A 12,649-nucleotide genomic window follows, 5' to 3' on the forward strand; every position below is an offset into this window, starting at 1 on the left:
CAGTCATGCAAAACGGTGAGTCAATTAAACCTCTTTCCTTTATAAATTACCCAGTCTCGGAAAGTTCTTTATAGCAGTGTGAGAATGGAGTAATGCACATATCTCTGTCAGTATTTGGTACTGTTAGATCAAAAAACGCTAGCCATTTCAGTCATTTTAATAGTTTTGTAATAGTGTTTTCTTGTGGTTTTAACTTGCATTCCCAAATGATACTGATGTTGAGCAACTTTTCATTTGTTTATGTACCATACATAATCATCTTTGGTGAAGTGACTGTTCAAACATTATGTTTGTTTTTAAATTGTCATTTCATTTCTTATTGAGTTTTATTAGTTTTTTTTTTCATATAGTCTAGATTCAAGTCCTTTATTAGTTGTGTGCCTTGCAAATATTTTCTCTGAGTCTGTGGGCTGTGTTTTCGTTTTTGTAACAGTATCATCAGAGAACAGACATTCTTAATTTTGACAAAATCAAATTTTTCCATTTATAAATTATGCACTTTGGGTTGAATCTAAGAACTCTTTCACCTAACTCAACATCAGAAAAACTTTTCCTATGTTTTCCTGTAGTAATTTTATGGCTTTTGGTTTTATGTTTAGATCTATGATGCATTTTGAGTTAAAAATTTGTATAACATGTGAGTATAGACTGATGTTAATTTTTTTGTATGGGACTATCCAATTATTTCAACACCATTTGTTGAAAAGACCACCTTTCTTAATTAATAAATTTTACACCTTTGTCAAAAATCAATAAACCATATGCAAGTAGCCTCTCTATTCTGTTTAGTGACACACTGTCTTGACTATTGCAGCTTTACAGCGAGTCTGGAAATAAGGTAGTATGAATCCTCCAACTTTGCTCTTTCTCAAGATTGTTTGGTTATTCTAGTTCCCTTGCCTTTCATTATATATTTTGGAGTCACCTTGTCAATTCCCACCCAAAAAAAAAAAAAAAAAATCCTGATTGGATTTTTATCATAACTGCATTATATCTACAGATCAATTTGTGGAAGACTGACATCTTAATAATATTGAGTCATTTAATCCATGATCATGATATACCTCTTCGTTTATTTAGGTCTTTTACTTCTTTTAACTCTTTCAGTTTTCAGCATACAAATCTTGCACATATATAATAATATTTAGATCTACATAGGTCATGGTTTTTTTATTTTATTGTTAATGGCACTTTTAAGATTCAATTTGTAATTGACCATTGCTAGTATACACATATAGTATGTAAATACAACTGATTTTTGTATGTTGACTGTCTTTTAACCTGCTAGCAACAAAAGGAGAAAAAGTAAAGAAAGCATTCAATAAATGCACTGGGACTAAAAGGAATGAAAATCACATTTATAAGCCTTGCTAATAAGTGTGCTAAAAGTTAGAAAATCCTCAAAACAGAGTACATGCTTTTCATATTGCTCATTATTTTAAACTCTCAAAGGATAACAACTATATTTTAAAATTTCTGTACATTATTAAATGTGAGATACTAGAGAATATTAATGAGTTATATTAAGTTCTGAAATTCAACAAATATTTCTGATGGGACAGAGAAAAAAATGAATTATACCTTTCCAAGCACTGTCAGCTGCTGAACTAAAAGATGAGCACTTTCTGTCTTTCCAGCACCACTTTCTCCAGAAATAACAATGCACTACACATAGAAAAGAAAACTGTGAGAAGACCTTATCCTCAAAATTCAGGTGACATTTAAGTAACTATGAGGTAAATTTCTAAGAATGGGAGACTCTTCTTACCTGATCTGAATTATATGTTATCATAGATTGATATCCTAAGTCAGCCATTGCAAAAATGTGAGGAGGACTGGCAGTTCTCTTTGATCCAATATATAGTTTGGAATGCTAAGGGTTAAAAAGAATACATTTGTAGGGCTTTTTGTTTTTTTGTTTTTAAGTCCTGAATTATTTACAAATATAGCTCCAATTTTTAAAGCAAAGTATAAATAAAAATGCCATTTTATACCACCAAAACATTGTTACATACATGTTACACACATATTGCACATATATCTAAATGTATAACTATGTAAAATAAAAGCCTGACACAAAACAGCCCAGAAATATGATATGACACAAAGTAATTTAAAAGATTCTGCATTGTACTTCCAAAGCAGAACGTAAGGTTTCAAAATTCCATTATTTACTTAAGTGAAAGCATTCATTAAAAATAAGACGATCAGGTTTCAGTTTGTTAACTGCTCCTTGGATATAATAATGTCTCATATATGATCACCATTTTTTTCCTTTCACATCATTTAACATACATTCTCTCATTTGATTTGTCCACGATCACACAGTGAATTGATAGTAGGATTGCACTAAAGCCCGAATCTTCTGAAACATAGGTGAGGGCTCATAAATTTACTGTTATTCCTATAAATTTTAGGATGCTAAAAGATGACAGAGATATGTACTTTTCACACATAAAAACAACTATTAGGAACAGTATTAAATAATTTCCTGGAGTACACAAATAGCCAGAAGAGAATGAGTCCAATTAAAAATGAAAAACAACCTTGTTTAATTCCAGAATAGTATTCTATATTTAAGCCATTAGGGGTTGAATAGTTGATAATTATATATTCATATTCATAAAACATGTGTGTGATATTAATGAAGCCAATAATACATCAAAAGGAATTTTTAACTCATAGTGATAATTTTTATAGCCATTAAGTATGTATTATCTACATAAACAATGTAATTATACTTTTGACGCTCCCATACTCGGTTCAGTGGCAGACATACATTAAGTACATACCTTTTAAAGCAGACTTAAGTATATGCTTTTAAAGGCATCTGTTTAGTGACACAATATTTAATGTAGATCCGTTACCAGTAACTGAATGGCACACACATTTGGAGAAAGGAAGACCACAAACCGCACCCAGATTGACTCCATCTTCTACTTTTCCTAGTTCTATGTTTTAATAACAATTATGTAACTGTTTATTCAAAATAGTGGATAAAATTTTTCTGGCATTCATTTAAATTAAGTATCTGAATGTATAATTATGTGTATGAAGTAAGAGAATGCACCCCATATGACATACCTTTGTGGAGTAAAGATCCAGACTCTGAAAAGGGTTAAGAGCAATGAGTATGTCTCCCACATAGATATAGATCTGATCTCTGGAATAACACTTCTCAAGTTGCTCTGAGACTGTATTCTGCAATAAAATAAAATAATTTCTCCTTCTTAAAAATTATTTGTGGTCAACTACAACTTAAAAAGTAAACAATAATAAACAGAACATCTGGAATCTGGACCAAGGATTAGAAAAATAGACACATTGATAGTAAAAAATATATAACTTCAGGTTTGCAACTACTCATTCACTTGACAGGCATTTCTTTTGGTTTTGAGACAGTGGATGTCATTGTTACCTGCATTTTCCAGAGGACATATTATATGTCACAGGAATTTTAAATATATAATGCTTTCAAGAAAAGAAGTAATAGCAGTAAGTGACGTAAAGATTAACAACGAAGTAAAGAGAAAAGGGAAGGGAAGATGGAGTGAACATGATTTAATTTCAAATCAAGGTGATCCAGTGGCTTTATGGAATGTCCTAGTCCTTTTTTTTTTTTTTCCAGACTTTTGGCTTTATGAAGTACTGTGAAAAATTTTTAAATGTAATTTTCATAGTTGATAAGTCATTTGAGTAAATGAATTGGGGTTGATAATGTCGAAAACCACCATTTATAGTACATGACACAAGAGAGGAGCAAAATATCTTAGGTCCAAAAAGAAACTAAAAATAAAACATAGACAACAGAAACAAATCTACCATTTAATATATTAATATATTGATCTAGTGAAAACTTCTTTGCAATCCATAAGCCTAGGAATTCACATTATTAAAAAATTTTATATGTAAGAATTCAGAAAGGTGTCTGCAGTCTCTGACTTGCCAACATGATTTGATTTCAAGATGTTTGATGATCTTGAGATTATTCTGAGGAAGTACTTGAGTTGTTTATGCAACCCTAAATTTACCAAATGACTACCTCTATTCAGAACTTAGCTCTTGATTGGTACATTTCTGAGTCAAATGCTCAGGCATGTATCAGCAGTGTAAAAAAAATAAAAAAGGTATTCATCAGGCAGGACAGAAGTCCTAAAAAGAGGGCATTTATTTCTCTAATGATCTGACTACGTGGGATAAAGAAGTGTGGAATAAAGAAGGGTGAGGGGAAAGGAGGCTGAGACTAGAATTTAATAGCTTGGATCTGTACCTTCACAAAAAATGTTTGAAATACCTCTGAGATAATTAGAATAAGGAGTTTCAAGCAGAATTCAATACCCCTGAAAGATAAGCTGTGTGAAACAAGGGTTTTGTGATACCATGAGGAAGAACACCGACCATGGTAACAGACAGGCTGTTGAGGTATTCAGAGTTTCTGGTACAGCCACTGAGAGCTGAAACAAGAGAGGAAAAAGGGGGAGGCCACCACATGGTGGTTACAGTGGGCTGACTGCTCTTTGAATACAATAAATCATATCTTTGAGACTCCCACAAATAATGAAAAAGAAGGAAGATCTGTGGCCTAACAACTTATACTGCGAGGACTTCACCTCTGACAGTTGAGCATCAGAAAAAAATGAACACTAGGCTGGAAAGATCTGTAAATTTGAGTTATATAGATTAAAACTGAAGATAAGATAAATAATAGGAAGCTAAGAGACAAAGCATGAGACTTACAGATGGAAGACATGGGCAGAGTGAGTGTTAAGACTCTTAATAACCATCATAATCTCTATATTCCTTCCCCTTCTACCAATACTCATGTTTTCTATAAATTAACAAAACATCTGCAATGTCTAAGTTTAATTCAACTGAAATTCTTACCTCATCCAAAACTTCTAGGGTTGCTAAATCATCTACATCCTTCAGATTGGATATTAGTTCTTACCTCATCCAAAACTTCTAGGGTTGCTAAATCATCTACATCCTTCGGATTGGATATTAGAGACCAGTTGAAGTTCCCTTTCTTGGTGTGAATACGTTCATGTCTGTGGAGAAAAATGCTTTCTGATTTAAGAACTGATTACTGATCATAGTAGAAGTAAGTTTTAGATACATATGACACTGAAAATCCTCTGTGAATCTGTTTATTAAATTCAATAACATACCAGAAAATATCCTAATATATTTGATCTTTACTGTTTGTTTACTCCTTTCCATTGGAAAAAATGCAAATTACAGAATTTACTTCATGGATGATCAATAGTACATAATTTCCTTTAAGAACTATCTTTATATGATTTGTTTTAAAGCTTCCTCTAAATTTCTGTGTGATCAAATCTGTTACAAGGTGATGAGTCTGAAGGGTTTGAATTCATTACATTCCTAATTTTGCTGGAGGTAGTGTTAGGCCACTGGTGGTCAAGGTATGGTCATTTTTAATTATTATTCAGCAAAATTTAACAGGAATACAAAATAAATCACATTACAAATTTTCAGAAAGTTAGATGTGTGTAAAAATAGATTTCATGTACTAAAAAGTTTATTTTCAAAGTAAAACATTTCAACAAGTTTCAAAAACAGCATAAAGATCTTGATTTAACACAAAGGCTGAAGAAATTGCTGAGAGAAACACAATGGTTTATTTAAACTTTTCTGGACATCCATTTTATTTTGAGGATAATTGCATTTCTGGTATCTATTTTTGGATATACTCTTAAGTATCTGGATTTGCCCCTTGGTAGAAGGGGAAGGAATATATAGATTATGAGGGTTATTAAGAATCTTAACACTCACTCAGAAAACTTTAATGGTTTCTTATTGCTTAGAAATTTAAGCCTATTAATAAACTGCCCCTTCCCCTATCTAAGCCGACTACTCCTTTTGTTTACTATAATAGCTTCTGTCCTCTCTCATTTAGGGAAGGACATCATTCCCACTGCTTTTTCTCTCATTCCTACATCATTGAATTTTCTGTTATATCACCCATCCCACAAACAACAACAAACTGCCCTCCCCTGACTTCCAGTTTCCTCCATCTGCTGTTCTATTTCTTTGCTTTATAGTAAAAATCCTCAAAAGAATTATGTATACTTTTTTTTTTTTTTTTTTTTTGGAGATGAGTCTTGCTCTGTCACCCAGGCTGGAACGCAGTGGCGCGATCTCAGCTCACTGCAACCTCTGCCTCCCAGGTTCATGGGATTCTCCTGCCTCAGCTTCCTGAGCGGCTGGGATTACAGGCGTGGCCACCAAGCTCAGCTAATTTTTTTGTATTTTTAGTAGAGACGGGGTTTCACCATGTGGGCCAGGCTGGTCTTGAACTCCTGACTTCAAGTGATCTGCCCACCTTGGCCTCCTAGTGTGCTTGGATTATAGGCGTGAGCCACCGTGCCTGGCTTATACTTAGTTTCTTCAGGCTTTCATCTTGACACTCTATGGAAGCAGCTTTTGTTAAAGACTCGACTGACCTTTACATTGCTAAATCCAATGGTCAATTTTAAGTCCTCATTTTACCTAATCTACCAGCAGCATTTAACAAAGGCTTTCTTGAATACCTTTGCCTTGGTCTCCTGTAAGTCTCTCTTGATTCTCTTCCTTATCTCACTGGTATCTCTGTCTGAGTATCTTTTTCTGTTTTTTCCTTATCTTTCTGTTACACTTTGGGGGTCTCCCAAGTTTCAGTTCTTGAAGTTATCTTCTCTACATTCACTTCCTTATTTCATAGCCTCACATACCACTCATTCACTGATAACTACTAGCTCCAGACTTCTGCATATAAATGCTTATGTGATAATTCACTTGGAGAGACAGACACATCCAAAACCACGCTCCTAAATACTCTGCCTCCAAACCTACTCCTTCTCTGTGATTCTTTATCTCAGTCAATGATGACTCCTTTCTTCTGATTGTTCAGGATGTTAGAGACATCGTTGGCTCTTCTGTTTCTCACACCCCTCATGCAATCTGTATACAAATTCCATCGCCTCTATCATCAAATTCTAACTAGGGCTAGACATTTCTCCCCACCACCCCCCACTGTATTTCTTCTCACTGCTGTAACAGCCACCCAAGAGATTTCCCTGCTGCCACCTTTACCTTCTGACACTCTTCCCAACACTGCAGCCAGAGTGATCTTCAAGAAAATAAGTCACGTCATGTCACTACTCTGCTCAAAGTTCCTGATCTTCCCATTATTACTCAAAGGAATATCCAACGCCGTACCATGGCCTACGAGGCCTATATGATTTGTGCATCTGTGCCTCCCTCAACACCCCTATTATTTCTCTAACATTATCTGTTTCTAATATCCCTCCTACTCAATTCTTTCCAACCTCATTGGCTTCCTTACTGTTTCCTGAATGCGTTAAGCATGCTTCTACCTCACAGCCTTGGTACTTGCTGTTCCCTCTGAGTGGAATGCCATTTTCTTTGATACCTGTAAAGCTCTTTCTTGCTTCCTATGGGCTTCTTTCAATATTACATTAATCAGAGTCTTTTCCTGGTGAGCCCTTGTGAATTAGTGGCTTCTCTCCAGAACTTCTCATCACCCTTTTCCTGCTCTATTTTTAGCCACTGGCTTCTCCGCCAGTTCTCCTCATCACCTCTCACATTCTACTTTGTCCTCTTTCATCTCCTATTAGATTGTAATTAATATAATACCAATCTAGATTTTATTGTAATAGTAAGACAGAGTACCTGTATTGTTCACTGCTGTATCCCCAGCAGCTGTAACAGTGCCTGGCATGCAGTAGGCCCTCAATAAATATTTGTTCAATGACTCATCACATGAAACTCATTCAAGGCCTTCCATAACATTACACAATCTGTCTTTCCAGTGTGTTTGCCAGAAAGTACACTTTTACACTTTAGCTTAACTGGACTTGTTTCTGTTTCTTAAACTATACATCCCTGTGCTTTTTTCACCTGTCATTTTGTTTCTGTTATTTCCTCCTCAGCCCCATCTGTATGATAAAACCTTATTCACTTTTCACAATCCACCTTAAATGTCACCTCTTTTACACTCCTCAGCACAATTCTATACATCCTTTAGGACAGATATCTTAGTTAAATGTCATTTCAGTCATTCATTTGTGTGCTGGCCTTATACGCTTTACTAGATTGTAAATTTCTTAGGATAGGAATATCTTTTCAACATATGGTGCTGGAACAATTGGACATTCACGTGCAAAAAAAGTGACTCAAGACACTGACCTTTAAGCTTTTACAAATATTAACTCAAAATAAATCACAGATCTAAATGTAAAATGTAAAACTATAAAACTCCAGAAGATAACATAGGAAAAAATCTAGATACCCTTGGGTTTGGAAATAAGTTTTTATATGCAACACCAACAATGCCATCCATGAAATAAAAAATTGATAAATTGGGCTTCACTAAAATTATAAACATCTACACTGTGCAAGTTTATTTTAATAAAAAATGAAAACAAAAAATTCTCTCCAATCACACTTCTTTGGACTGTGCTATTTTCCTGCCAGGACACTGACTAATAGATCCAGTCACTCATTGACTTCTCTTCAACTCGAATGTTGCAGATTTCTGGTCGCAGATCTCACACATGAAAGATTAGAGTTTTCCCTCCACTGGACCCTGAAGTTACTCATTACTTATTTACCCCTCCACAGAAGACTTCCTAGCTCATTTTAGATAGCAGTGGTCCAAAAATGTCTATCTTTCAAGCTTCCAATATCTATTTTCCCTCTTCTTCAAATGGAAGCTAATACAAACTCACTCTGGTTCCTTCCCTTTTATCTCAAAATGATAGTATATTTTCACCTATCTTCTCATAGTCCCTTACCCCCATACACACTTCTTTTTCACTTTCCAGGGTAGAAGTGCCACCTTTCTTTTCCAGGGTTAACACTTTCCACCTGTCTCTCGATTTTATTTCCTGTGTAGCTTGCTGTAACATGCCATCAGAAGCTTCCTTTCCACAGATCCACATTCTTAGTTGATCATGTCTTCCATCATCCCAAGGTGTACAATCCTCAATTTGCTGCTTTCTTGTTAAGAAAATAAAAACCAAGCCACAGATTGGGAGAAACTATTTGCAAATCATGTTTCTGATATTTAAAAAAATGTATCTAATGACAGAAATAGTGTCTTATAGCTATTTGCAACTCTTAATTAGATTCCTCCATTTTTCTTTTTTTTGAGACGGTGTCTCGCTCTGTCTTCAGGCCAGAGTGCAATGGCGCAATCTCGACTCACTGCAACCTCTGCCTCCCAGGTTCAAGCGATTCTCCTGCCTCAGCCTCCTGAGTAGCTGAGACTACAGGCACGCTTCCACACCCAGCTAATTTTTGTACTTTTAGTAGAGACGGGGTTTCACCATGTTAGCCAAGATGGTCTCGATCTCCTGACCTCGTGATCCGCCCATCTTGGCTTCCCAAAGTGCTAGGATTACAAGATTCCTCTATAATTTTTATACCACTTAAAAAATTATGCACTTGTGTGGATAATTTAGTTAATATTTGAAGTCCTTACTAGATGTAAGCATCAAGATCTGCAAAACTATGCCTTTAGTTTCTTGTTGTATCCCAAGAATAAGGATATTGTTTAGAATAGTGTAGTTTCTCGATAAACTTTAGTTGAATGACTAAGTGACTGTATATCCCCCCACAACTTCTGGCATGGAATTTGCATATAGTTGGTCTCCACATTTGCTGAATTGAACAAGTATCATCTTATTTACTCCTCTATTTTCAAAGAGATTCTTACAAATATAACCATTTTTTATATATTCTTTTTAAGACAAAAGAGGAAGAAATCCAATTATCCATTTAATTGAAGGGCCCTGAATTTTTTGTCTGTTTTGGCTGCTACAGACTGTTCCTGGAGAACGACGGGGAATGGATGGTGAGGAGCAGAAGGATCAATACTTGGCTGGTTGGTACCCTCACTCTTCTGCTCCTGTGAATTCATCCTCCATGATGTTTTTGGTATTAGCTGTCAAAAACTTAGAAAAGATTTGGTCATTGTGATGATTAAAACAACCTCAGATAGATCCCTATCTTCTATGGTACAACTTAAAAATGTCTTGGCATGGATTTCATGGACCTTCACAATCTTGCCTTAAACAACCTTTCCAGCATCATTCTCCATCAGCTCTGTACGGAATAGCTCTCAACATACCAAGCATTTTCAAGACTCTGTACTTTGTTCATTTCATTTCTCTACCTGGAATTATTTTCCTTCCATGCTTGGCAAAATTCTACGTATCCTTCAAAGTTAGGCTTAAATTACCCTCTCTGTGAAGACACTGCAGGTCTTTCCAGAGAGAATACACCACTAGTGGAGAAGTTCTCACATTTAATGAAGTCAATACAGGTTCATTGTTCCTGCTAGACCTTGGGAAAGTTGTGTGTAGAAATCAAGTGTTATTCATCATTTTATGCCTTGATACAAAGATGCAAAAAACAAGGTGTCTTGAATCTTCATTACCTTAATTCAATATCCATGTTTGCCTGAAACCAACTGAATGTTTGAGGTTTGCATAGAAAATAGCTTTATATGATTTTTCTTAGTATAATATTGGGCATTTCTTAAAAAGAGTAAGTACATCTACCTTTTCACAAGAACATGTAACTGTTTCCATAATTTTTATACATCAGTGAATAGCTAATCAATGATGACTGCTTATTTTTCTGGTTAACTTTCATGTTTCCAGTATTAAATAAGTTTTAAAATATGCATACATTGATTTGTCAGATTTAGCTACATACCAAGTGCCATATATTAGAATTGTAAGGAAAACACATTTTGATAGTTAAAATAACAAATTTATGGAAAGTGATAGCTGTGAATTTTGAAGGGCATTGGCTTTAGAATCTTCTCGTTATCACTTGCTTTTGTTTGTTTGTTTGTTTGTTTGAGATGGAGTCTCACTCTGTCACCCAGGTTGCAGTGCAGTGGCAAGATCTCAGTTCACTGAACCTCCACCTTCCGGGTTCAAGCAATTCTCCTGCCTCAGCCTCCCAAGTAGCTGGGATTACAGGCACCCGCCACCATGCCAGGCTAATTTTTGTATTATTTATTTGTTTACTTATTTATTTATTTATTTTTTGAAATGGAGTTTCGCTCCTGTTGCCCAGGCTGGAGTGCAATGGCATGATCTTGGCTCACCACAACCTCTGCCTCCCAGGTTCAAGCTATTCTCCTGCCTCAGCCTCCCAAGTAGCCAGGATTACAGGCATGTGCCACCACAGCTGGCTGATTTTTTGTATTTTTAGTAGAGATGGGGTTTCTCCATGTTGGTTAGGTTGGTCTGGAGCTCCCGACTTCAGGTCACCTTCCCGCCTCGGCCTCCCAAAGTGCTGGGATTACAGGCGTGAGCCACCACGCCCGGCCTAAGTTTTGTATTTTTTGTAGAGCTGAGGTTTCACCATTTTGGCCAGGCTGGTCTCGAACTCCTGACCTCAAGTGATCCATCTGCTGTGGCCTCCCAAAGTGTCATTGTTGTTTTAATAAAAATCTAAGTATGGAATTCAATCCAACTCATATTTATTGAGACCCTGCTATATGCAAGCATTTTCCCAGTAACCCCAAGTGTTGTAGGATTATTATAGGTGGAAAAAAATCCAGGTTGTACAATCAATGAGTTTCAAACTAGTGGGAGATGTAAACACAAATATTTTTAAAAACACAAAATATATGGCAAATGCCAAAATTAAAGTAATACATAAAGTAGAAATAGCAAGGAGGGAAAATTAATTCCATTTTGGAAAAGTGGGTACAGTTCTTAGTAGATTTAGCATTTAATCTTGGTCTTTAAGTAGAAGTAGGATTCCAGTAACCTGAGGAAGAGTATTTGTATGTAGGAGTGGTGACTGATGGGTGAAATAAATTAATATAATTCATCACATCAATAGGCTAAAAGAGAAAAATGACATGATCATATCAATAGATGCAGAGAAAACATCTGACAAAATTCATGATAACAACTCTCAATAAATGAGCCACAGAAGGGAGCTTCCTTAACTTCATAAACAACATGTAAAATAGCCTACAGTTATAATACATAATGATGAGAAATTAGAAGCCTTCCTGCTAAGATCAGAAACAAAGCAAGGATGTTCTCTCTCTATACTCCTTTTCATTATCATAGTGGAAGTCATAGCTAATGCAATAAAACCAAAAAATGACTTAAAAGGTATACTGATAGAGAAGAAAGAAATAAAAATGTCTTTGTTCGCAGATGACATGATTGTTTATGTTGAAAATCTAAAAAAGTCAGCATAAAAACCTCCTGAAATGAATAAGCAATTACAGCAAGGTTTTAGGATACAAGATTAATATAAAAAAGTCATTTTTTCCTATATACCAGAAATGAATAAGTGAAAATGGAAATTAAAAACACAATACCACTTATGTTAGCAACCCCCACTGAAATACTTAAGTATAAATCTAACAAAATACATACAAGAAAATTACAAAACTCTGATAAAAGTAATAAAACAAGAACTAAGTAAATGGAGATATATTCTATGTTCATGGATAGGAAGACTCAATATTATCAAGGTGTCAGGTCTTTTCAACATGCTTTACAGATTCAATGCAATCCCAAGCAAAATCCAAACAAATTATTTTCTGGATACTGGCAAACCGATTCTAAAGTTTATATGGAAA

The 12,649-nt window shown here is 35.2% G+C and overlaps 1 protein-coding gene across 14 annotated transcripts in view; it reads right to left on the reverse strand.

Annotated features, from left to right (window-relative positions):
• LOC105480009 (myosin IIIA) overlaps positions 1-12,649 on the reverse strand; it is a 310,637-nt gene that overhangs the window by 137,206 nt on the left and 160,782 nt on the right. For all 14 annotated transcript variants that reach the window (XR_986226.3, XR_011608191.1, XR_011608190.1 and 11 more), the window contains 4 exons: positions 4,949-5,048; positions 3,085-3,201; positions 1,769-1,873; positions 1,582-1,665 (listed from right to left, as the gene is read on the reverse strand). Coding sequence is in view for 11 of the 14 variants with exons in the window: in XM_011738421.3 (XP_011736723.2) it covers positions 1,582-1,665; positions 1,769-1,873; positions 3,085-3,201; positions 4,949-5,048 (406 nt within the window). In the remaining 3 variants the exon portion in view is untranslated. The remainder of the gene's footprint in view (positions 1-1,581; positions 1,666-1,768; positions 1,874-3,084; positions 3,202-4,948; positions 5,049-12,649) is intronic.

The sequence above is a fragment of the Macaca nemestrina genome, chromosome 9 (assembly GCF_043159975.1).
Source record: "Macaca nemestrina isolate mMacNem1 chromosome 9, mMacNem.hap1, whole genome shotgun sequence".
Lineage (NCBI taxonomy): Eukaryota > Metazoa > Chordata > Mammalia > Primates > Cercopithecidae > Macaca > Macaca nemestrina.